The sequence below is a fragment of the Hoplias malabaricus genome, chromosome 11 (genome assembly GCF_029633855.1).
Source record: "Hoplias malabaricus isolate fHopMal1 chromosome 11, fHopMal1.hap1, whole genome shotgun sequence".
Taxonomy (NCBI): domain Eukaryota; kingdom Metazoa; phylum Chordata; class Actinopteri; order Characiformes; family Erythrinidae; genus Hoplias; species Hoplias malabaricus.
Genome location: NC_089810.1, coordinates 36,691,044 through 36,718,795, shown reverse-complemented (window position 1 = coordinate 36,718,795; position 27,752 = coordinate 36,691,044). Strand labels below are relative to the sequence as shown.

Below are 27,752 nucleotides of genomic sequence, written 5' to 3'. Positions count from 1 at the left end.
TTTTAAAATGTTATTTGATATACCATGGTATACTTCTCTCTTTCTCTCTCTCTCTCTCTCTCTCTCTCTCTCTCTCTCTGTAGGAGGGTTACATATGCTCTTAATAAAGAGGTACTTTTATAAAGGCAGTAGTTATACATTGAAATATCACGACTTAAAGAACTATTTGTTTGAATGGGTCTATCTGTTGTGCAGATGTTTATTTATGTGTGCCATTCAAATTATGCTACAATTGCCGGTTGTATTTTATTGGTAGTAGTATAATCCTGTGTAATCTCCATGATGGAGGTCTTTTAAGAACGTTTTAAATGATTCACTGTGGCACTCGAATGGTTTCAACTATTGGTAGTATATATAACCAATTGATGCTAAGAGAAAAAGGTATGTTTGGCTTTTTATGGAGTAATTTAACACCTTGTATAACACACCGCTGCTGTATTGTGTGTATTAATAGAAACGACAGTTTTTCACGTGTGTTGTAAATCACACGGCCTGTAGAGTCTCTCTTTCTCACACCATGGAGTTGTTATCTCTGTTTGCGGCTTATGGAACATGCCTGAATCGTTCTGACCTCGTTTTAATGTCCCAGAATTTACCGTCATGATTTCCCATAAGGATCCAGTACAGTTTCACTAATACAGCACACTGCACACATTAAACAGTCAGGAGACTGGCTCTGAAGTTTTCAGGGTACAGATAATGAATAATGAGTTAAACCCAGCACTACAGCTGACTGACATCGAAATCAAAATACTTACATCTGGTATTTTAAGCTTCTGGATATAATAACTTAAAAAAGTATTACGCTATTATTCCAGTTTGCTGAATAAAGAAATCTAAACTAAAGCCTAGTTCCAATTGACTATACTACTCCCCTGTAACTTACCTGCTTGGGCTATTGGTTTAGTCTGGGTGGGGCGAAACCTGGTCTTGGTGTGGTGAAACCTGATCTCCTTCTATTTTACGCAGCTCCATTCAATACCCCTGAGATGAGATGGAGTGTAATTTTTCATCCAAAATCAATACCTGAGCTCTCTATTGCTCTTATGGTTGTCATCAGTCTCTCACAACAATGTTCCAACATCCATTGTTAGGCCTTCCCAAAAGGATAGCGTCTTCTGCTGAAGTAAATGAACAAACGCTCGATTAATACCCTTCATTTTAGAAAAAACACTGTGCATAATACAATGTATAGTGAAGAGGCAAATACGTGTTGACATGTAAAGATGTAAACTTCCTCCTAGCCAAGTATGTTTTTGCTCAGTTTGACAGCTGAATAAAAAACTGACTTTGTGTTACAATATTTAAATAAAGAATTGAAAGTTTTGGGGAAAAAAAAAACAACTAAAATTGTGTTGAACTTTATATATGTCTCTATTATGGCACCATGCATTTTCTTCCGATAAACAGTGCTGAAACATTGAATATAAGAGATACTAACTAATCACAAAATGGTGCCCATAATGCTTTGCCTCCTGATGTATCTTTGACTTGAAGTTAATCTATTCTCAGCAGCAGTAGATGCCTTAATTTCCACACTGGCATCTGGTTACCGCCAATTGTCTCCTTCTAATGGAATATAATGGCGTCTGGTCGGGTGTGTCTTTCAACAGAACATGCTCAAGACAGCTCGTGTCTGTCAATAGAACTTTCTACCAAGCTTTTTTCTGTTTCTCATATAAGCTACTGTTATTCTCCTAAACTATATGTTTAATAGCCACATGTGTTTACATCATTTACATTGTACATTTACAGTATTTGACAGATGTTCTTATCCAGAGTGAATTACAATGTCATGTTAAAGAGAAAGAGAAATGCCAGTGTAGTTTTAGGAGTCTTGTTTAAAGGCTCAGATTGTAGTGTGGTGTTCCTCCCCAAGCTGGGACTCTTGTCTCCTGTCTGGAGGGCAGCAGTGTAATCCATTCAATTAACAAACCATTGTGCATTGAAAATATGTAAGTCTTCTGAGTATTTATAACACAAAACATAATTTTTATATTTCCAATTTCTGGACATTTGTGTTGGCTTCACAGGTTCCACAGAATTAGTAAAATGCTCATGCCAGAGAAAGTGAAACAGTATTTTCTGGGCAATAAGTAAATGATGTATTCATCCGAGGGGAAAGTGTTGTGGCCTGTGGTTAGTTATAGTACAAATCTAATCAAACAAATACAGGATGATTTAGGATCTTCTTTCTAAACAATATGTAGAACTTTATCTTTGATTTTATGTGTAATAATGATGATAGTGTCTAGAATTGTGCTGCTATGTTTCAGCACTGACTCTTGTTTACATGTTATTTCCCAAAGCCTATTGGATACGTGTTAAATATTTTGGATCAGTGCAATAAATATAATTTTTTATACCTGAATGTTAAACTAGGGCGGCACAGAGGTGCAGCAGGTTAGTGTCGCAGTCACACAGCTCCAGGGACCTGGAGGTTGTGGGTTCGATTCCTGCTCCGGGTGACTGTCTGTGAGGAGTGTGGTGTGTTCTCCCTGTGTCTGTGTGGGTTTCCTCCGGGTGACTGTCTGTGAGGAGTGTGGTGTGTTCTCCCTGTCTCTGTGTGGGTTTCCTCCGGGTGACTGTCTGTGAGGAGTGTGGTGTGTTCTCCCTGTGTCTGCGTGGGTTTCCTCCGGGTCACTGTCTGTGAGGAGTGTGGTGTGTTCTCCCTGTGTCTGTGTGGGTTTCCTCCGAGTGACTGTCTGTGAGGAGTGTGGTATGTTCTCCCTGTGTCTGTGTGGGTTTCCTCTGGGTGACTGTCTGTGAGGAGTGTGGTGTGTTCTCCCTGTGTCTGCGTGGGTTTCCTCGTGTGACTGTCTGTGAGGAGTGTGGTGTGTTCTCCCTGTGTCTGTGTGGGTTTCCTCCGGGTCACTGTCTGTGAGGAGTGTGGTGTGTTCTCCCTGTGTCTGCATGGGTTTCCTCCGGGTGACTGTCTGTGAGGAGTGTGGTGTGTTCTCCCTGTGTCTGTGTGGGTTTCCTCCGGGTGACTGTCTGTGAGGAGTGTGGTGTGTTCTCCCTGTGTCTGCGTGGGTTTGCTCCGGGTGACTGTCTGTGAGGAGTGTGGTGTGTTCTCCCCGTGTCCGCGTGGGTTTCCTGGTTCCAGGTAGGCTCTGGACCCACCGCGACCCTGAACTGGATAAGGGTTACAGATAATGAATGAATGAATGTTTTCCTACCTTATGAAGCAGTCTGTAGAGAATACTGTGATTTTGATTGATTGATTTTTTTTTTCCACTGGAATCCTTACTTGTATGATAGATTGTGGATCACATATGTAAATTAACTTTTCCTGAGTTATTATACCTAGAATCAAAGTGTTATTTATTTTTAGATTGTTGATGTGTTGTGAAATGTTATGGTCATGGTGTGGTTGTATAGATGAAGTCCTATAGACTGTTTATATGTGGATTATGACTATTAGCTTCTGGAAAATCAGATGGTTACCTCATGGTTTCTCATGATTTTAAAGCATTTTTCACTTGATTCCAATGAAGAAGAAGGAACTACACCAATCTTGAGAATGTATTTGACACAATCCACTTATCAGAATAAATTCTAAATCACACAATAATGTACAGCTTTGTTAATATCCTCTATTACAGTCTGCAGTTAATTTTGACTGTTTTAATTTTGATTAGTAATTGCAATTAGAACGGGGTTTATGTAACTACAGCACTCGGCGGGAGTGCTGGAAATGTGCTTGAGATTTTTCTGATCAGATTGCATACAAAGCTCATTAAGGGTCAAGCTGGTTGGTCTGTGTGCTCAATATGCACTTCACTGAAGTTCTATTAAAGCACTAATATATTCCATAACATTGGTTATGACTGTGAATTTAATTTGATGCATATTATCTCTCCGTACATGCATGATGCCTTGCCTCCTGTTAAATGTACTCTCATTAATAATAACAAGACACCCTTATATAAACAGTGAAATCAGATACTAGAAGGTGGAGAGGATAGAAAAGCAAGATATGAAACTGAAGTCTGAGGACATCATGTGCAAAGCAGTTCAGAGCTGTGGAACCATGTTCTCTGGATACTGCTATATCCACTCGGTTCCGGACGAACTGAGGTGATGTTTGTGATCTAGACCCTGTTTATCCAACACCGGTGCATCACCTCACTAATGTTCTACTCTCAGATACTAACATCTAGTCTTTTTTACCCAACCTATAATGACCAAACTAGCTATAAAGACCCTGAAACTGTGGTTGAGCACGTGTTTATAGTGTACTCTCAGCACCAGATGCTTTAATTCCCACAAAGGCGAATGGTTACTGGAAATCTTCTCATTGTAATGGAATATAATGGTGTCTGGTTGGTTTTGATGACTTCCAGCTCTTGTGTGTCAGCAGAAATCTTCTGCCAAGCTTTTATAACCCCTCATATAAGCTACTGTTAGCTACTTTCCTGAGCATTTTACCGCTGTAATGAATTCTATTACATTTCTTAATGGCCAAGGATATTAAAGGATGAATTCGAGTCTGCTCTTTGTGAGGTATGTCAGGTTCTTTCTGTAAATAATAAGAGATATTCAGGTTAAGGCCAAAGGGTTTCAGAGAACAGCTGATTTAATGTGATCATACATTGTGTTTTATCAAATTACTAGGATCCAGGGCTGCTTCTAATGAATTAATGACTGTTTTTAATGCAACCATTTTGTTGGGGGGTTAAAAAAAGGTAATGCCCCCTGCACTCGCCCCAAACCATCATCTTTTCAAGACGATAACAAAATTCTGATTAGAACTTATACAGGCTGGGAATGTTACCGGTAATAAAATAGCAGTATTCAATCAAAAATAGGGGAACGTGAGGTGAATATACGAATATGAGACGAGAGCCCTACGGCGGAAGAGTCCAAATTAGCCACAGGAGAGATGCATTTACAGCCAGCCATTAAAAACCAAAGCGGTTTAGGACATGTCTGCAAATGTGTACTTTAACAATCTATAGTGCATTCCAATATACACAATACTGACTGGAGACTCTTCACTGAAAACCAAATGCAACCAAAATCTGGATATAATCCCTGAACAGGAAACGTGACCCAGTGTGTTGTAAACAACATCCTCAAGTATCAGTGACCTAAATGATTTTTAAGGTAAAAAAACAGTGATGAAGATTTGTAGCTCAGGTCTTAATCGAATGACCCAAAGTTTTAGACGCCAGACATTAGGGATGCATTGAAATTTCAGCCACCAAATGGTCAAACGTTACCAGTTTCAGCTAAAATAGAATAGACATAAACTCTACCCAAAGCTTAAACAGTGAGTGTCTTATTTATTGTCCGGGTTTTGTACAAGTTACAGACAAATGGTTTAAATCACTGATGATATGGTTTGGTACTATTTAAACAGTATATCCTGCTCAATACCACCTTTAAAGCACTACATTCTGCTTGATATGCAACACAGCAAAACAACAGAAGCGGAAAGGAGAGTCATTATGACACATCTCTGTGCGGTACAGTGATGGAGGATTATTAACGGCGTCACTTCTAAGCATGTCTTTGCATATTGAATGTAGTTAGTATGTGGAAAATGGTGTAAATCTGATTTTGAATTGTGTCCATCCATTCTTTTAAATGAGTGCATGGAGGGGTATGTTGTGTACGAGGTTATTTTGAGGTTGTATTGAGTCTCTGGCAGAGTTGGACATTACCTGCATTTGCTGGCAGACTGGTAGCAGCAGTTCCACGCTGGCATGGTGTACACAGTAATAGCTCAGCTGTAACCACTGGCAGAGGCTGTGTGTGTGTGCTCCGTGTGTCTTTGTATGGACTGTGTGTGTGTGTGTGTCTGTGTGTGTGTGTGTGTGTGTGTGTCCTGGTGCCGGACTGGATGCTTTGCAAGGTCACAGTGGTATAATCTAGGTTCATCTCTCGCTCTCTCGCTTTTTCTCTCTCTTAATTTCTGTCTCTCTCTCTCTCTCTTTTTTTTCTCTTTCGCTTTCTTTCTCTCACTCCTCTCTCTCTCTCTCTCGTTCTCTCTCTCTCTCTCTTTTTCTCTTTCGCTTTCTTTCTCTCTCTCTCTCTCTCTCTCTCTCTCTGTCGCTCTCACTCTCTCTCTCTCTCTCTCTCTTTTCTCTCTCTCTCTCTCTCTCTCTCTCTCTCTCTCTCTCTCTCTCTCTCTCTCTCTCTCTCTCTCTCTCTCTCTCTGTCTCTCTCTCTGGGCATGTATTAACCTTGGTTAGGAATGTTTGTTGTCCTTAAAAAAGGACAGATAGTTTAGTAAGAAGGAGCTCATTTGTTCTGATCGAGCTGGAGTCGCCATGCTGATGAGCCTTGACACACACAAACAAGGTCCTCTCTCTCTCTCTCTCTCGCTCTCAGTCTATTTCTCTCACTGCGAGGCTCTTTGAAGACTCCTGAATCATGGTTTTCTCTCTCTCTCTCTCTCTCTCTCTCTCTCTCTCTCTCTCTCTCTCTCTCTCTCACTCTCCCTCTCCCTCTCTCTCTCTCCCTCTGTCTGAATACAGATGGCATTATTTTTATTGCAGTAAACAGGTGCCCCAGTGCTATGGCGCTGAATCCATAATAGCTGTGTTTTGTATTAAATTAACCTCGCCACACTCTGCTCATGCATACATTTTTTCACATGCTTTACAAGGTTTACAGAACCTCATTCAGCCGGGATGTTTTGTGCTCATATCACGGAACAAAATCAAGAAATGGTCAAAATGGCTATTTCACTTTTAGCTAAAAGAGAAGCAGCAAAAACAAAGATAAAATAGGCTTATAGTGTGTGTTAGTTTGTGTAATGCTTCAATAACGATAAATGAGAGATATTTACAATAACAGTTCACATCAAAAGCCTCCCATTTACAGGTTTATAACCACCTTGAAAACCACTACAACCCCCACGCAGCACTACCTTAAAAGCACTACATCCAGTGCTATACCGTCGTAGAAGCGCTACGTTCCACTTGACACCACCTTAAACACAGCAGAATAACAAGAAGAAAGGAGAATCACAGTCTCTGTTTCTAGTTTAAAGGGTATGTTTACGACATACAGCCACACAAAGATCTAAGGTTACTCTGGCCATTGACAAGCATGGGTTCGAAGGCATGTGAAGCTGTAGAATCGCATTTTCTAAAGTGATGGGGTGCCATACAATAACTCTGGAAAGAGTTGGGGTTGTTTGCAATTCAGAACTTATCATTCAACATCAGTACCTGACCTCATTAAACATATTGTTGATTGCAATGAAATCCTCACAGCAATGATTCAACATGAAATAAAATGGAATCTCCCAATGTGTACTAACAATAGAAATCCTCAGTTTCTCTGCTTGAATGGGTTCATTGCCAGTTTTTATAAAACTCATCCAACCTAGCAACAGTTGCTATGAAAGTATACATTTGCTGATGTTGGACAACCCAGTCTTGTTGATCGTGTCTATATACTGCATTACTTTATATACATGACAGGCTAAATAATCCGTTGAAAAGTGTCCAGTTGTGAAGGTGGAATGTGTGGACTGTGTAGTTCCTCTGGCCTTTTTAGCATTTTCATGAACACAGCACATCCCTGCCTTTTCTTTACGAATGAAATTGTATTGTAAAATATTCTGTACTGAAAGGGTTTGCAAAGCCAGTGGCTGCATTGTCCCCCGTTTCTGAAGGAAAAAAGGCTCAAGGTAAGTGAGGAATAAAAGTAGGCCAAAAAGTAAAGGAGTGCATCCACCTTCCCTCAGCAAATCCTTTGCTAAGTTGGGTGACTCACTCCCAAAAGTTTGTGGCGTCTTCATTGTTGTTGATGGGTAAGTAAAGGAAATGACATCACAGCCAATGCCTAGTCCAGCTTATGTAAATCCAACCACAACTCTTTATTGGCAAGTCCAGACATGTCTCCTATAGAGGCATTTGTGACGTCATGACCATACGCAGTTCATTTATTAAAGACAATACAGCCCCTTCGTTCTGCGAATGGTGTGGGTGGACCATTCGAACCTGGCTCACCCACATTCAGATGATATTGACTGAGAAGTCAGGCATGCAAATGTGCAGCAAAAATTGAGTACACAAGATTTTCCAATACAGCATCTTACAGAACATCTACTGACCGAGATTCAGCTCCAAATTCAGCAGTATGTGGCTTTCATGTCTTTCCATAAACTCCATAAGATATACATTAGCTATTACATGTTTGGGGATATCATTTTCTGTGTCATGTTATTTATGTTGCTGTTTAGAAGCAAAAAACACAGCTGGACATAGCTTTGTATTACCTTTAACTATATTATTATCAAAAAGCTCATCAACTGGAAAACGTTTGTTCACAAATATTAGTGAAATCAGTTACTGATGTTGTGTGATGAGCTCTCGCCCCTCGCTTCCGTTGTATTCTTAGCTGAACCTATGTGTGCTTTTAGGTCCTTTACACCTTTATTTGCTACACATGGGAAAACATGGGAATTTCTTTTTTTATTCATCCGAGAACTTACATTTACGTTTCGTCATAGCTGCTCGAGATGAGGGTCGGTACATGAGCTTTGCCTGACGTAAACAAGGACTACTGACGTGCAGACTGACCAATTAAATGTTTACAGAGAAGGTTATCGACCAATAACGGTAGCTCTACAGTCAGACCGTCCAATCAGAAGATTTTAGTCTGCTTCACCACGCCCCCTTCTCACTCAAGCGAACCAATCGGAGTAGGGGAGGGCGGGACTAGTTTGTGAACGAAACTTCTCGAAGTTCTATGTAAGCTCTAGAAAAACAAAATCCCGGACGTTTGTGAAATTCCGCCTGGACATTTTTTTAAGTCTAAAAAAGAGGACATGTCCGGGTAAAAGAGGACGTCTGGTCACCCCTACTATCACCAGCCTTGGTTTTTTAGGATTTTTCTGTTTCTGTTGCAAAACAGACACTTCAATTATTAATTTATATTTATATTCCAAATCTCAATTGTATTTTCAAATATTTAAAGCTAGTTGCCTTCGTACTTCATACAAGGTCTGTATGTAGTTGTTAAATGGGGTTGTGTTGATGGTGTTTAGCTAAAATGGAAGCAGTGTGATTCTCAGAAGAAGCTGGTCTTTGGGGAGAGCGAGAGGAGAGAGATGCTGAAAAAAAAAGGATTCTCCTGAGTCTCAGCACTTGCAATGTGACTCATTCTCAGTGTGTGATTTCGTACACACAGGGATTCCCACTGAAGTATGCTGTAGGTCTACGAATGTGCTGCTGCATGCACGTTAAAGCTGTCCAATATATTGTAGCCATCACCAAAAACTTGCCTTAAAATATAAAAAAGTGGACCACAAAATGAGTCAAAATTACAATTCACAAAAATCTAGAGTTTTGGTTCTTATACTGAGAAGTTACCATTTTATAAACAGTAGGGTTTGAAGCCAATAATACATATTATCATAATGTAATAATCACACACAGTCACACATTCACTCACACACACCTACGGACACTTTTGAGTCGCCAATCCACCTACCAACGTGTGTTTTTGGACTGTGGGAGGAAACCGGAGCACCCGGAGGAAACCCACGCAGACACAGGGAGAACACACCACACTCCTCACAGACAGTCACCCGGAGGAAACCCACGTGGACACAGGGAGAACACACCACACTCCTCACAGACAGTCACCCGGAGGAAACCCACGTGGACACAGGGAGAACACACCACACTCCTCACAGACCGTCACCCGGAGGAAACCCACGCGGACACAGGGAGAACACACCACACTCCTCACAGACAGTCACCTGGAGCAGAAATCGAACCCACAACCTCCAGATCCCTGGAGCTGTGTGACTGCGACACTACCTGCTGTGCCACCATGCTGCCCCATGTAAAATTCACTAATTATTGTTAGGCTTTTTATCTTGTAAACATTTGTATACTGACAGCCTCAACTCATCACAGTATGGATTTTGATGGTCTGGGTATTTTGAATATTTTCAAATATTTACTAATGCCTTCATTGGTTCACCTGTGCATCTTTAATATATTGCAAGGTGTATGCAATAGAACTGCAGTGCTAGCAGCTAGAGTCTGATACTTCATCTATATTGTGCATCTCTTATATTTGAATATGAAAGAGAGAGAGAGAGAGAGAGAGAGAGAGAGAGTAATATTGAAAAACAAGTTTTCCTGTAGCAGTCTGGAGGGATGAAATTAAAGGAGGCGGAAGTGAGGAGTGGCCTTGTCTTTCCTACTGTTCTTTTTTTTTTTTTTATTTTTTTTTTTTTTTGATCCGACACACACTAGAGATTAGCCGTTTCAACTTTATGCAGATCTGGGTTTTACAAATGCATTAAAAGCCCTTGGGGACACGCTGACATTTTACTTGCCGTATCCATGAACCCGATGCTCATCATACGATAAAACAATCATGGACACTCTAGTGGCATTTGTCTCAGAAATCATGTCTTTACATTACAGTACCCTGGCCTGACAGCGACAAAATGGCCTTTTTTCTAACGTTATTCTTTGTGTTGAATGAGTAATGACATCCATAACACTCAAAGGGAATCGTATCTAACCTAATGTATATCTACAGAAAAGAAAACAAGTCTTGTAGAGCTCCCCTGTGGGCTATAATATGGCACTCCCTCACTCCCTGATGGTTTCTACTTTGGGGTTTCCATCAGTCACGCATTAAATTGCTGAACTGGTGGTCCCATCACAGTTCCAGGTTTGTCACACTTAAGATGACTGAAATGAACCTCAGTCTTTTCATGACCTTGTGAAGGTTTAGCTTTTTCCATAAAACTAAAGAGCACCCAATGTTTAGGCCCAGCACAGGCCTCGAAAGCTGTTGATGATAAGTCTCTCTTATGAAATGAAAACCAAGCCAAGGAAAAACTGTGCTGGTTACCAGTCTGTGTCAAGGTGAACTTTTTTTTTTTTCCTTGTCTTTCTTGTGGGTTTCAGTAATTAGCAGTGCATTCATCGATTATTTATTTATTTATTTATTGTAATTTCATGAGAATTTGAGGCAGGATTTGAACTTTTTAGTTTGAAATTATTTGTTTCAAACTCGAGCTATAAGTCTAATATAAACATTAGAAGTCACTGGTCACAAACTACTTTAACTAAATCCATCCTTTAAATGTCTTTCATTTTGATCAAACCATACCCATGTGCTTTTTTATATTCATTCATTATCTGTAACCCTTATCCAGTTCAGGATCGCGGTGGGTCCAGAGCCTACCTGGAATCATTGGGTGCAAGGCGGGAATACACCCTGGAGGGGGCGCCAGTCCATCACAGGGCGACACACACACACACACATTCACTCACATACTCACACCTATGGACACTTTTGAGTCCCCAATCCAACTACCAACGTGTGTTTTTAGACTGTGGGAGGAAACCGGAGCACCTGGAAGAAAACCCACACAGACACAGGGAGAACACACCACACTCCTCACAGACAGTCACCCGGAGGAAACCCATGCAGACACAGGGAGAACACACAACACTTCTCACAGACAGTCACCCGGAGGAAACCCACGCAGACACAGGGAGAACACACCACTCTCCTCACAGACATTCACCCGGAGGAAACCCACGCAGACACAGGGAGAACACACCACACTCCTCACAGACAGTGACCCGGAGGAAACCCACGCAGACACAGGGAGAACTCACCACTCTCCTCGCAGACATTCACCCGGAGGAAACCCACGCAGACACAGGGAGAACACACCACACTCCTCACAGACATTCACCTGGAGGAAACCCACACAGACACAGGGAGAACACACCACACTCCTCACAGACAGTGACCCGGAGGAAACCCATGCAGACACAGGGAGAACACACCACACTCTTCACAGACAGTGACCCGGAGGAAACCCATGCAGACACAGGGAGAACTCACCACTCTCCTCACAGACACAGAGAGAACACACCACACTCCTCACAGACAGTGACCCGGAGGAAACCCATGCAGACACAGGGAGAACACACCACACTCTTCACAGACAGTGACCCGGAGGAAACCCACGCAGACACAGGGAGAACACACCACACTCCTCACAGACATTCACCTGGAGGAAACCCACACAGACACAGAGAGAACACACCAAACTCCTCACAGACATTCACCTGGAGTGGGAATCAAACCCACAACCTCCTGTGTCACTGCAACACTACCTGCTGCGCCACCGTGCCGCTCCTTTTTATATAAGTTATTATATTTAAAAAATATAAACTATAAAAATGAACAGATCTTCGCTGTGTAACTGAATGCTGCAGTCAGCCATACTAGAAAAAAGATCTGGACCTGCACCTATGTACACATGAAGGAGTGTCACAATTAAGCACATCATCTCTGTTGTTTAAAATGGCTGACCACTTAATTCATCTACAAACTATGTTTTGCTAATGTTTACAACACGAAATAGTGGTCCAGAAGTCTGGACCACCTTAATGTTGGTTTGAAAGTGGGTTGAGAGAAGTTTCAGGAATGTATTTATGGGGGAAGAAAAGTCTGACTATACATTTTACTTGTTTACAATCCTAGAATCATAGTTTCTAAACTAATCAAATCTAAAGTTAAATTTAGCAATATTTTTACCCTTCTCCAAAAGTTACATAATTCAGTCTCTACAGTGCTGGGCACAGATTAGCAATTACAGAACCTCAGTTGTCTTTATTTTGAAGCTGTACTTTAAGGTAAATATATAACGTAGTGATCCTTTAACTACATCTAGTGAGAATATAAATTTGCATACATTTTTTTACCAAAGTATTCTTTAAAATTTATACTTTAAATCTCCAGAAATCCCTTCTCAGGTTAGAGGACCAATCCTATGCAGATTTAAGCTTCTCCCAGTGCTCTAACACATCCGACTCAGCGTATGATAATTACCTAATGAGGGCATGGAGGGAAAAATTCCCCAAGATCGAGACTGAAAACCACTGAGTTAGAGGTTCTGTTCATTTGCTTTAGGCGTAACTTATGAACGAGCTTTATCGCATGTTATCAGCACATCAGCTGGATATAAGATTTCTCTTACTGCAGAGACCTAATGAGGTTTTAATAAGATTCACAGATAGAAAATGGAGTCTTGTGATTAATTCAGCATGAACCCTCTCAATTTTAGCTTGTCCAAAATGCAATCACATTGCCTTAAAAAGTATTTACTGTGGGTTTGTTCCCATTTGGTAAACGTGGATCCGTTTTCGGTGGCATGGGAAGTATCTGGGACTTCTGGGACAATCCGTCTGGTTGAGGCAGGCTGTATTAATCAAGCAGGATTTACCCACTATCTCAACAAGCAATCAAGGCTTCTAATTTTAGAAATTGATTTTTTTTTTCAATGCTAGCTGAGTAATCGGAGAGAGTGTGAGAGAAAGCTAGAGAGAGAGGGAAGGGGAGGCTAGGCCTTCTCATGCTGAATGAGTCACTGAGAGCATTTTGATTGTCTGTGCCTTCCTCTCCATCTGGACTCGGCTGCAGCGAAGGTGTCATTAATAGCTGCCTGTCGGACGGCATGTCTCTCAGCCTGCCCCAGTTGTTTTGAAATGTAGCTGTTGCGTAATATATATTAAAAACTGCATGCCAGAGGGGAGACAAAACAAGTGAGAAAATAGTGTAATTGGGTGGCATTGCCCTGCGCCGGTAATGGGCTCTGTTGGTTGCTGAACCTCACATGGCTCTGTGCATGTGTTTGTTTGTCTGTTTGTTTATTTGTCAGGTTTGGAGACACCATGGTGAGATCTTGCATCAGCTACTCCCTGTGGCTCTTGGCTTTTCCGTTCCTCCAGCCAGTGCTCGGATCAGATGAGCTGACGGTCACTACCAACAAGGGTAAAGTCCAGGGAGTGAAACTGTCTGTACCAGGCAGCTATGAGTTTGTGGTGGGCTTTCTGGGCATCCCCTATGCCAAACCACCATTGCGTTCGCTTCGCTTTAGTCGCCCAGAGCCTGCAGATGCATGGAGTGGAGTATGGGATGCCACTCATTTCTCAAACTCCTGTATCCAGTATGTGGACACTACTTTCCCAGGGTTTGCAGGAGCTGAAATGTGGAATCCCAATACTCCGATGAGTGAGGACTGCCTTTACTTGAATGTGTGGACTCCTTACTGCAGGCTTCAAGACCCTAAGAAACCTCTAGTCCCAGTCATGGTATGGATATATGGAGGGGGATTCTCCACGGGCACAGCTTCCTTGGATGTGTATGATGGACGATATCTCAGCCAATCCCAACAGGTTGTGGTGGTGTCAATGAACTACAGGCTTGGAGCTCTGGGTTTCCTCTCCCTTCCCGGGAGTGAAGAAGTAAAGGGGAATGCTGCTTTGTTTGACCAGAGGCTTGCACTAAACTGGGTTGCGGAGAACATTGCTGCTTTTGGAGGAGATCCGTCCTCCGTGACTTTATTTGGAGAAAGTGCTGGTGCAGGATCTGTTGGGCATCATCTGCTTTCTGTAGGAAGCCACAGCTTGTTCAATCGTGCCATTCTTCAGAGTGGATCTCCCAATGCAGTTTGGGCAGCAGTGGAGGCAGTGGAGGCATGGAACAGATCCTTGACCCTTGCCCATCTTCTGGATTGCCCACTCGGCACTTCGTCCAAACACGTATTGGCCTGCTTGCGGAATGCAGCTCCAGAGAAGATTGTCCAACATCAGTACAGCGTAATCCGTGATCCCATGATGTTAAGCATACCTTTTCTTCCAACTGTGGATGGAGAGTTCCTCGTGGATATGCCTGAGATCCTAATCCAGTCTGGGCGATTCCTGAAGACTGAGCTTCTGCTAGGCCTGAACAAAGATGAAGGTTCTTACTTTCTGATATATGGTGCAAAAGGGTTTGGTATCCACAACCAGAGCTTGATCAACAGAGAACAGTTCCTCCAGGGAGTAGACTTGAGTCTTTCAGGCTTTAGCGAGATGGCACGGGAAGCTGCTGCCTTCCAGTACACTGACTGGACAGACGAAATGAGTGGGCAAAAGAACAGAGATTCCCTGGGCTTGTTAGTTGGGGACTATTACATCTCATGCCCTTTGCTCGATTTTACCCGCAAGTATGTGGAGCATGGAGGCAAGGCCAGAGTCTACCTCTTCAACCATCGCTCCAGCTCCAACTCTTGGCCCAAATGGATGGGAGTAATGCACGGAGATGAAATCGAGTTTGTGTTTGGAATCCCACAGAACAGCTCTCGAGGGTACACTGAGGAGGAAGTGGCTTTGAGCCAAAAGATGATGAGACTCTGGGCCAACTTTGCCAAAATTAGGTGAGTCCAATACTCTATATTTATGTTCATTCACTCACTCATTTATTTATTTCGGTATTAACAACAAAAAAACAAATTCAAAATCCTATTTTAGGTAGACTCTTAGAGTACTTAAATATTTTATTAACAATTAGTAAAACATATGAAAAAATACCAAAGAGCCACCCCAAATACCCTGAATATTTCAGCTTTTGTTTATTAATATTGCGCATTATTATTGATGTTTATTTCTATATTTAATGTTCATGAGGTCCGTTTGTGAATAAAATGGTCAGTTTCATCCAAAACGTCAACCAAAAGAATCCTGAAAATATTATTTTTGTTCGAGACGTCAGTGATATCATGTGATGAAACATATGTTATACAGCTTTTGTTGGAAATTATGTTGCATGAATAACAGCTGTGGCTTTGCATTGTTACGATGTTAATTTCTAATTTATTCGTTAATGGATAGTGAAGTTTTAATGCTTTTCTGACAAACGCAAGTAAGAGATTTTATTGATGCTGGGAGCAATCTTGGTATCTTTCAATTAGCAATTCACATACACCAGCAGCTCCATGCGAGCTCAGTGTATTGTGACAGTTTACCAACAGTAAACAAGATCAGAATATCACATGCTAAGGTTCATCTATGGAAATGCAATAGACTGACTTGCTTTGTATGCCTAATGAAATTGTGAGTGTGTGTGAAATTGCTGGCACCATGTTGCTAGCGCTTGCATGTTTATGACTGGAAACCCTCAGATTTAGAAGGCCACAAGCTGTCCTTTACCAGAGCATGTAAACGTCTCAGCTATTGAATTGTTTCATTGATTCTTTCTGAAGGCTATGTTGCTGAGGTGCAGTAATGTATCGATGTAACTTGACTCTGTACATAAACTGACCTTTGGGTTGATTTTTGCTTGTTTGGTTTTGTTGTTTTTTGTCCAAGGGATCCAAGTGAGGGATCTGCATGGCCGCCTTTCACTTTGGAGCAGCAGGAGTATGTTACGCTCAACACAAAACCAGCGAAAACACTCAGGATGCTCCGGGCTCAGCAGTGCAAGTTCTGGGACAGCTTCTTACCCAAACTACAGCATGTCACCGGTGAGGGAGTGGTGGAGTGACAGCACTAACTAACACACATACACTCACAAACACACTCACACCTACTCCATGGGTTTGCCTCCATCCCGAGAGAGCTGCCTGGCGCCTCACTGCCTACACAGACAGCTGTCTGAGCTGCAGAATTTCAACTAAAATGCAACCTTAAAATATACTGAGGGACTCTACACAATGATTACATCACTAATCATTCCCGCCACCTGCACAGGTTCCTCAGCCGTCAACATCACTGTAGTGTTCATCCAGTTTGTGTTTGTCAACACTGCTGGAAAAGGATCTAGCCATCAACAGATAAGCCTACACTCTTAAAAATATGGGTGCCACAAAGAATTCTGTGTGCACAAGTAAAACTTTCAGTTCTCTAGAAACTCAAATTAGAAGGTTTTTTTAATGTAAACTATAAAGCACTTCCACATAATGTAAAGCATTCAATTGGGGTTCCACCAAATTCACACTTTCAAATCCCTTATCAAATAGAGTTCTTTAAGGAACTACATTGGATTGTTCGAATACATTTTGGAGGACTGTTGGCAAAGTATCGGTTCAAGCTAACCCTCACAATTCATGATTCCAGAATTTATTAGGTATCAGATAGTTACAGGCTAATGGTTACCTGCTCAACATGGTTGACACCCAAAGGAAGACATTTTTAATTTTTATTTTTAAATGACAGTTAACATCATTATCAACATCATCAAGTTTACAACATAAATACAACTATCCTGGAACACCTTTGATGCACCTAAAACAATAATCATCTTTGTCAACTTCAAGGCTACTTTTTAATCATAGAACTTAACCAAAATATCACAATATTGACAATACCAATTATTAGTATCATTGTCATTGGTGTGGCTCACGGTGGCGCAGCAGGTAGTGTTGCAGTCACACAGGGACCTGGAGATTTTGGGTTCAAGTCAGTGAGGAGTGTGGTGTGTTCACCCTGTGTCTGCATGGGTTTCCTCCGGGTGACTGTCTGTGAGGAGTTTGGTGTGTTCTCCCTGTGTCTGCATGGGTTTCCTCCGGGTGACTATCTGTGAGGAGAGTGGTGTGTTCTCCCTGTGTCTGCATGGGTTTCCTCCGGGTGACTGTCTGTGAGGAGTGTGGTGTTTTCTCCCTGTGTCTGCGTGGGTTTCCTCTGGGTTACTGTCTGTGAGGAGTGTGGTGTGTTCTCCCTGTGTCCGCGTGGGTTTCCTCCAGGTGACTGTCTGTGAAGAGTGTGATGTGTTCTCCCTGTGTCTGCATGGGTTTCCTCCGGGTGACTGTCTGTGAGGAGTGTGGTGTGTTCTCCCTGTGTCTGCATGGGTTTCCTCCGGGTGACTGTCTGTGAAGAGTGTGGTGTGTTCTCCCTGTGTGGGTTTCCTCCGGGTGGTCAGGTTCCCTCCCACGGTCCAAAAACACACGTTGGTAGGTGGATTGTCATCTCCAAAGTGTCCGTAGGTGTGAGTGAATATGTGAGTGTGTGTCGCCCTGTGAAGGAACGGCGCCCCCTACAGGGTGTGTTCCTGCCTTGTGCCCAGTGGTTCTGGACCCACCGTGACTCTGAACTGGACAACGAATGAATGAATGAATGAATGTTATTGGTGTCCACTGTGATGAGGATCAAACAAATTTTGTGATATGGAAAATTTATTTAAAAGATTTAAATTATAATTTCAAATGCACAATGATGTGCCAATAGTAAGAATTGATGTCCTTCTAAACCAAAAAAAAAAAAAAAAAACGTCCGTTTTATTGTTTTATTTATTTAGTAAATGGGAGATATATTTTAATGGGTGGTGACAACATCTTTGCACTTCTGCTGGCAATAAAGGCTTGTCTGACATGACTGTAGTACTAGAGCAGCTTCAAGCCACACCACAAACCATGTCCACATATAAATATAGAGAATTAGTAAAACTACTAACAGTGAAAATGCTCAATGCTAAGTGTAGGCTGAGAAATGTATGAAACTTGCCAGTATTGGAATGTGGAGCAGTGTTCTCAGGGGTGATTGCGCTCCATCCAATACCTTCGGGATGTGTCGGTGCGCCAGAATTCATCATCCAACATCGGCACCTGACCTCACTGACTTTCTTGCGGCTGCAATTAAATCCCAGAACAGTTTTCCAATGTCTAGTGTCAAAAACCTTCTCAGTAGGATAGAAGCAGATACTGTAGGAAAGTAGGGATTCACTCCCTATTGATACCCTTCATTTCCTTTGGGTTTCTGTCCCAACCACAGCTTTTCCGTCAGCCTGGTTCCTGTGCCTCTGTAGCCCCTCCGCATGCTCGTGGAGCACCAGGCCTCTGTGTAGGAGCAAGGTCAACTCCTGCTTCACAGCTCAGCAGTTATTAGAACATGAATAAACACTCAGCCCTCCTCAGCACTGATTATTCAGACGTGATGCTCAGCCCTCCCCAGTTTTGAAGCTGGAAAAAAGACGAGTTCTGTGTTTGTTAAATAGTTCGGCTCAGGCTTCACGCACATTTTGAATTCCACGATGCTGCCCCAGGGGATTTTCTAGGTCAGGCTGTTTGGTTATTCAACTATTTAGTCAGAGAGAAGTAGCCCGAGATGAGACGGAGAGTAGTGCCTTGTGAAGCGAGTCCATTCCGCTGATTTAGTGTCATAATGAACGCGTGAGGTTGCTCAGTCGCAGAATCGCGTCACTCTCTCAGCTCCGTACAGTCTTTTTCCTACAAAGATATGCTCTGTGTGTGAACTGGAAAAAGCCTTTTTGCTATAGTTAGCTCCCTCATTTAAAGCATTTGAACTAAGTGTGATGCTCTTGTGCTGTTTGTCGGCCCGGGGCTGAAACTGTGCTCTAAGTGCTGCACTAAAAGGAAGAGCCGAACAGTATTCTGAGAGCTTTGTGCTGGAAGGTGTTGCCTGCAAATTTAAAGGGCTCTCCACACTCTTCACAATCGCACTCGTCTGTTTTAAAAACAGCTTTTTGGGTGTCATAGCCAACTGAAGCACTGGAAACTTGTTTTTTATCAGGCTTTGGAGGTCCTTTGGAGGTGGTGTTTAATAGTGAACAGGATTGGAGCTCTGGAAACGGCGACGGAAAGCAGGAGTGCAGCTGCACTTCCAGGCAGAGCAATCTTAGCGAGCGGAATTGAATTTGACACCGAGATGGAATGAATCAATTCTGTTTTGCGCCTTGGTGAACAACTGCAAACAGCTTTGCTCGAAAGAGCTTTGTCTTGTTTATTTATTAGAGCACACACACACACACACACACACCTTTCCATTTACATGTAAACTGACCAAACCTCCACCTGACTTCTAATATTTCTGCCATATGTTATTTCATATTTTCCCATTCACCATTTTAAAGGGGAATTCCACCTGGTTTTTAAAAAGGGCGAAGATGAGAAATGGTATTTCAGACTTATTATGTTTGCCTCTAAATATTCCTCACGGATCCGTTCACCAACACTCTCCAGGTTTCTGCAGAAAATCCAAAATCTGAACGACTGTTTATATCTTACCTAATGAATTATGCAGGAATTATGAAAAATTGGAGGTCTTCACCGTTAAGGTCAAGATATATTACTGTAACTCGTGTTTTTCACACTGAATACTGGAGCACACATCTTGTAGATGCAAATACATTCATTTTTAGCATAAAATACGACTTGCAAGTGAGCCCTGCTTGAGTGGTTGCACTCGCATGATCAGATTGCATATGGCTTTATGTTTATGCTGTGTTTATTATTTATATATGCTGAGCACTTATGCGTTCAATTCCTTCTGCCATATTTTCATTCTCTCTCTCTCTCTCTCTCTCTCTCTTTTCCTGGCATTCAGTTGCTAGGCGATTGATGAGTCCTCATGCACAGCAATGTTGTTTTACTTCTTGCTGAAGAGTGGCTAAAAATGTGACGCTGTAATTGCCTTTCCAACATCACTAATTCACCTCCAGAACAAAAAAAGAGAGACAAATATGGAGCAACAGCTTGATAATGTCAATGATATTAAATGGCACAGGGTGTAAAAGTAAACAGCAATTACCACCTTAATTACTAGTGATTTCAGCTACTTTAAGGTGCTGTCATTGTGGGAACCGTAGACGTTCAAAATGTTGATCTGTGGGATGTGACGTTCCAGAGCTGCCACGTATGAACCTAAGGTAGCCACACTTAGTGGCAAGCACAGGCTAGAAGGGTATACGATCCACAGCCATTGGGATTACCCACACAGATGCAGGAAAACACACCAAACTCCTCACAGACAGCGACCCGAGGAGGAGCTTGAACCCACAACCCCTAGGACCCCAGGACCCTGGAGCTATATCATAGAGGCATTACGTGGCTCCACATGCGGTGGTGGGCTTGGGGGCAAGGACTTGAGGGCTTTTCTGAGGTTTCGTAAATGTTGTCGATGACTTATATTGTGCTCACCTACTTTAATGTCGTATTCTTAGTATAATGGCAATTCTTTAATGAGAATCCAATATCAATGTCATTGATTCACTGCTGTTTTAAAGATGGTGTTGATCAGCCAATGGGGAGCTTTTCTAAGTGTTATGAAAGTGTATGGCCAAGGAGTTTGGATGTGGATGACTAGATTTGGTTGATATTATTGAGATGGATGCTGTGAAGGTTAGACAGGCAGATGTGCAGAAAAAAACGACATCTGTATACTCTCACTCCATAGTGTGTTCAATAATGATGGGGCTGTAGAGAATTTAATTAGGGAACCCGATGATTATTGATAGTGCTTTCTAAACTATCCATCCATCATCTGTAACCCTTATCCAGTTCAGGGTCGCGGTGGGTCCAGAGGCTACCTGGAATCATTGGGCGCAAGGCGGGAATACACCCTGGAGGGGGCGCCAGTCCTTCACAGGGCAACACACACACTCACACATTCACACCTACAGTCACTTTTGAGTCGCCAATTCACCTACCAACGTGTGTTTTTGGACTGTGGGAGGAAACCGGAGCACCCGGAGGAAACCCACACAGACACAGGGAGAACACACCACACTCCTCACAGACAGTCACCCTGAGGAAACCCACACGGACACAGGGAGGACACACCACACTCCTCACAGACAGTCACCCTGAGGAAACCCACACGGACACAGGGAGAACACACACCTCACTCCTCACAGACAGTCACCCGGAGGAAACCCACGCAAACACAGGGAGAACATACCACACTTCTCACAGACAGTCACCTGGAGGAAACCCACGCAGACACAGGGAGAACACACCACACTTCTCACAGACAGTCACCCGGAGGAAACCCACGCAGACACAGGGAGAACATACCACACTTCTCACAGACAGTCACCCGGAGCGGGAATCAAACCCACAACCTCCAGGCCCCTGGAGCTGTGTGACTGCGACACTAACCTGCTGCACCACCGTGCCGCCCGCTTTCTAGACTAAATCTCCAAAATAGTTGGTTATTTATATAAAACATGGCTGTAAAGGTGTTGATAGCTTATTCCCATATGGCTTTACTAGATCATGGAAGGCATTCAACCATATAAATATTGGTGAAGTCAGGTATTATTGTTAGATGGAACGTTCTGGATCACAAACACTGCTCCCATCTCATCCCAAGGGTATTGGACAGTGCTCCATCGCTTCACACCAGTCCACTTTTGTTCTCCTTAGCTGGCAGTGGGCATGGTAAGCTTAAGCTGATATGTGTCTGCTCTAGAGAGTAGCGTCAAACTGGCACTGCTTTTAGGCGTGTGTCACTAATGGTTGTGCCTTAAACTTCCAGAAGAGCCTCATTATAAGTGGTGTCAGATATATTTGGACATGTTTTTATTTCATTGTAAGAATTATTCTGTTTCTCCCCTGATCTCCTGTAGTGAGTATTGATGAGGTGGAGCTGCAGTGGAAGACTCAGTTTCATCGTTGGCTCTCCTACATGCTGGATTGGAAGAATCAATTTAATGACTACAGCTCTGTGAAAAAGCAACAGTGTGAGAACCTTTAATGTTGGCAAGGCTTTTCTTCTCCAGCGCTGGATGGTTGCACTTTACGAGTCGATTTGGCCATGACAAAATAAAAAAAAAAAATAGAAAAAAAACATGGGACTTCACACATTCTCTTAGACACTCCTGCTGTAACTCTGCATATATTGCTTTAAGTGTGTGCCTTCTTTGCTCCCTCCATCCCAGCCGATAAAGGCCCGGAGCGAGGCTCTGCTGCATCATACAGGGAGAATACTTCAGTCTCAGTCTCAGTTTATCATCAAACATTTATTTATTCACCCACTGAGCTCACTATGTTAGACTGTACCATAACTATCGATTGCTTAACTGCTGTGTTTTTATTATCACATTCACTTTTGATGGAATCTGGTCTTGTTCACTTTGTATGCGCTTTTTTTTTTTTTTTCTAATATTGAGCTTTAATTGCTCCAGGCAGGAAGCCTTAAAACTCAGTGTTACATTAATAATAAGGAAAGCTAAAAGTAACCTTGGCCTTTAACTGATGTTATGATCATATATAAATATATCTTTAAATGGGAATATGTCAAAAGAGAAGCAATTTTCATGTAATTTTATTATTACTATTATTATTATTATTATTTCCCACATTATGTAACCCTCAGTCTCGCATTTCCTGACTCTCTGGGGAGTGTCTGGTACTTTTTACCACATAACGTGGCTAAGAAGCACCTACAACTACAGCAAATGAAATCTGACTGACCAGTTACAAGTGTGCTATTTTGGCATGGCATGTAGAAGGAGGTAGTCTTTTTGATTCACACTGAACCAGTTCCAGAGCAAGTACAAAACAATATACAGAAGTGTGCCTACACAGATGTACACAGAGCCAATCAGAATGCTGGCAGAATTCTAACACTGAGGCCAGATTAGTGAACTGAAGGTATCGGACTCTACTGGTAGGAGGAGAGTCTGTGGCTGAGACTGGGTAACCTTTAGACATCTGGGGTTAAGACTTATTTTACCATACTTTTTTAAATGTAAATGTTATTCAGATTATCACGGCAAATGCCATTAATATAATACAATACTATCTTACTGGCCTTGAAATGTGTCTTAAGCATTTTTGTACAGAACCGGTCTGTCCCAAAACCTAATGAGCAGCTGCCTACCCAGTAAACATTTAGCCGTTGATTCAACGTTGAAATAACGTAATGACTGCCATCTAATCAACGTTCTCTTAAGGTTGAAAATGAAAGTTGAAAAGACGTCCAAACACAGACATTGAAAAGACGACTATTAGACGTATTTTGGACGTCCATTGACGTTATTAATTGGTCCCGATATAAATTACTTGTATAAAACGCATTTTGGACGTCCATTGACGTTATCGATTGGTCACCATTTAACTAACTTATTAAGATGGATTTTGGACGTCCATTGACGTTTAAAATATGTCCTTGACGGACAGACTACTTTTAGACCTATTTTGAACGTCCAGGGACATTCCTTGTTTACTGGGTAGGTAGGCAACGAATACGTAGACTGCTGTTTAAGTAGACAGCGTTCTAACGGTCGTCTGACTAGTTAGCGATTACGTCACGGCTCATTCCCGCCCACCGCACGCCTCAGCGTTTCGGCGTGGTGGAATCTAATATTCCTGTTTTTATCGCGATTTAAATTATTTTGGCCAAATTAAGATATGTTAGTAGACAGCCTAATGAGGTATCGAAGAATTGGGACTGCCTATGTGACGGGAGCACGTACAATGTGACGTTAAATGCTCTCTAGTTAGACAGCTCACTAGGTTTTGGGACAGACCCAACGAAACTTTATCCTTATTTTTTTTTTTTTTTTTTTTTTTTATTTATTGACTATAGAGAACTTTATGGATACATAAGGATCCTTAAAATTGTAGTGAATGGAATTAAATATCTCCAAGTCTACAACACCTATACAACATTTTATTCCTTCTCCATATTCAGCAGTATCCCCCACGAGTCTACGGAGTTTACAATGGAATAAAGATGGAAATTAATGATAAGTCTGAAAACATACATCTTTTTGGGAACCGTTTTACCTTTCAGCAGCCTTATAAATAAGATTTAAAAAATGAATATTAAGCCAAAGTTGTATTAAATCTTTTATCAAACATTGTCTCAGACATCAGACAGTGTAGTAATAATCACTTCATGCAGTAACTCTCAGTGAGGAGCTTTTAGAGAGATTAAAATCTTCAGATGTCTGGCTTCATTCACCACCACTGTGAACATTTCAGACACGGATTTTCCCTAAAATGAATTCTTTTACACCAAACCATTCTCAGTCGGTATGTTCATCTTAACAATTAAGTTATGCAAAAAAGTTTAAATTCTGAATTGGGATTATGTCTTAATATGTAACTGACCTTGTTGAATTATGGGTTATTTTACACGTATGATATGAAACAAAAAAAAAAAACAATAATATGGGTTGTTCCGTTCACTTATTTAAAATGTAAATATACAAAAAGTACTAGGTTACTTATAAAGATGACACACCAAACTACAGTCTTCATGCTTCAATTACAGCTTGGGATAAACATTTACCTCAACATAAGCATCAAACATCAAAGCTTTCGCTACAAAATCACGTTAATAAATACATTGAATGAAAAAAAATACATTGAATGAAAAAAATTATTAAAAATACTTACCACTCAGAATTTTAACATAAATTATAAAACATAATCCTTCAGATTACTAATATAATGCACAACAATTCCAGTGGGATTTATAAGAACCCTTCATTTATAAATGAAGTCTGAACATGTTTTAAATGTTTTAATGTTTGTGTCAGGGGGATTTTCTAAACCACTTTTTCTTTGAACACTGTGGGTTTTATATATTTCAATCACTGGTTTTGTGTATTTGAAGATGGAGAACAATCGGAGGTTTTTGAGGAAGACATTTATTTATTTGAGGTGTATTTTTGTCTATTAAAACATTTTCATTTTTTACAGAAAGGACACTTTGACATTGAAAGCCTGAGCTGAATGATCTCAATCGCCCTCTGAAATGTGTGTTTGTGCCTTCAAATGCAGTCTATATGCTCTAATAAATCTATGTGAGATTCAATATTGAAACAATATTAAAGGGATATTTAGTGCATCGTAATGTAAAGGGCACTCCAGATTAAAACTGTATCAAAAACCCAGCAGTTTTTGTGGTGTTTTTTTTTAACTTCAAATGTGTTGGTGGAGAGTGGGTGGTGTGTGTGTGTGTGTATTATCTTTAATTTATTTTATTTCAAGTCAAATCAGACATTAAGTACACGTTATTCATGTTCAGCCTCAAGGAAGAAGCAGAGAACATATATTTTACACATAATTACACAGAAGTCTCAACAGCTAAACATTTCCTGTGTCTACACTTTATCAAAGTTGACATTCACTTCAGGAGACTTGCCAAAGCAGTCTCTGCACACTCTCAAAGGTCAGTCTTAAAAGTTGGTTGTCCTTTCTACTACATCTCATGATCCAGGTTAATCCCAAACGCATTTAGAGATACCGAAGTCGGGACACTGGGTGGCTAGCCAATACTTAGAAGTAACAGTTGCTTATTTTCGTGTCTTTTTCCTTTTCTCAGTAGGTGCTTCCTCACAGCTCCACATCATTTCCGACCCCTAGTGTTGTGTTTTCTTCTCATGGTGGAAGGATGGGCCACAAGCAGCTGTGGATTTGTTCAGATCTGAAGTGAGTGAGATTAGATGTCTCCTCTCTCGAAGATGAATACTTTTAAGTTCTGTTTATGTGATGGGGAAAATTTGGAGCCAGATCAAATACGGGAGGTTTTAATGGGCCTCACTTTCTGTGCCTCTCCTTTTATACTTTGACTTCCCTTTTTCCTTAACCAAGTGGATTGGTATCTAATCTCTTACAGAATGTTTTTTATCTTTCTGAAAAATGATTAACTTTAACTGTATGTTATTTAGGGCGGCACGGTGGTGCAGCAGGTTAGTGTCGCAGTCACACAGCTCCAGGGAGTCACCCGGAGGACCTGGAGGTTGTGGGATCGATTCCCGCTCCGAGAGACTGTCTGTGAGGAGTGTGGTGTGTTCTCCCTGTGTATGTGTGGGTTTTCTCCGGGTGACTGTCTGTGAGGAGTGTGGTGTGTTCTCCCTGTGTCTGCGTGGGTTTCCTCCGGGTGACTGTCTGTGAGGAGTTGGTGTGTTCTCCCTGTCTCTGCGTGGGTTTCCTCTGGGTGACTGTCTGTGAGGAGTGTGGTGTGTTCTCCCTGTGTCTGCGTGGGTTTCCTCCGGGTGACTGTCTGTGAGGAGTGTGGTGTGTTCTCCCTGTGTCTGCGTGGGTTTACTCCGGGTGACTGTCTGTGAGGAGTTGGTGTGTTCTCCCTGTGTCTGCGTGGGTTTCCTCCGGGTGCTCCGGTTTCCTCCCACAGTCCAAAAACACATGTTGGTAGGTAGATTGGTGACTCAAAAGTGCCCGTAGTGAGTGAATGTGTGTGTGTGTCTGTGTTGCCCTGTGAAGGACTGGCGCCCCCTCCAGGGTGTATTCCCACCTTGCGCCCAATGATTCCAGGTAGGCTCTGGACCCACCGCGACCCTGAACTAGATAAGGGTTACAGATAATAAATTAATGAATGTATGTTATTTATATGAATACAAAAAAAAAAAAATGAAGGGTCATTCTCGACAGGTAGTTGTGTGTGTGTGTAGGTGTGTGCGTGTGCGTTACCTACCTCACCCTCCAGTTAATATCTGCCCGTTTGGTGTGAGCTTGGTATGGGTTTATTGCTGGAGCAGATGGAGTTTGGGTCTTAAATGCCATAGCTGTTCATTTGTACGCTAATCATTTAGGAACGCTTCCTGTCTGACCTTTTAGAAATGGTTCGGTGGAAAATGCCTTTTGGCTTTATTCCAGATAAAGGGACATGAAGAAGGAGGCATAGAAGGAATAAAAATAAAAAGAATCCACTTTGTAAAGCACCTGACCTCTTTATTATACTGATGACGTTGCCTTAGCATTTATAAAAATGTTTGACATTTCCAAATAAGGACATAGCGTAAGCTGAAAGATTTATGCAACACTTCAGAGATTAGACCAAGCTGCTGTATTTTATAAGGGTCCTTTCTTATGTGAAATAAATGCAAGCAAATGCTGATCAGTTACATCAGAATTTATGTTCAATGCATATTTTTTCTTTTATTCTACCACAGTATTAACCCACAGCTCTATATTAACCAAGCTCTGCCAAACTGTCCTGCCTCTGAGCATCGCAGTCCAGGGTTAGGTTTGGTTCCATCCAGTTCTTCCATTTATTTGGGCAAATTCAAGATGGTGGAAAATCGCACATGACACCTCTCATTGACTCTCATGTTAACACTATTTTTGGAGCTGGAAAGACTTCATACACAACATAAATATGTGCTTTTCTCATTCACAACACGAGGCATGTTCCAAATGGCCTACGTCAACCGCGCTTCACACTTATTATGAAATGTAAGGATTCCTAATCTCCTTTTTTTCATCCACGATT

At 41.7% G+C, this 27,752-nt stretch overlaps 1 protein-coding gene across 1 annotated transcript in view; it reads left to right on the top strand.

The window, feature by feature from the left end:
- The window catches only part of LOC136710017 (cholinesterase-like), a 31,752-nt gene extending 6,356 nt beyond the window's left edge, over positions 1–25,396 (top strand). The window contains exons 2-4 of the mRNA XM_066685627.1: positions 13,673–15,211; positions 16,143–16,297; positions 22,135–25,396. Coding sequence (XP_066541724.1) covers positions 13,686–15,211; positions 16,143–16,297; positions 22,135–22,262 — 1,809 coding nt within the window. The 5' untranslated portion in view covers positions 13,673–13,685 and the 3' untranslated portion in view covers positions 22,263–25,396. The remainder of the gene's footprint in view (positions 1–13,672; positions 15,212–16,142; positions 16,298–22,134) is intronic.
- The last annotated feature ends 2,356 nt before the right edge of the window (positions 25,397–27,752 follow it).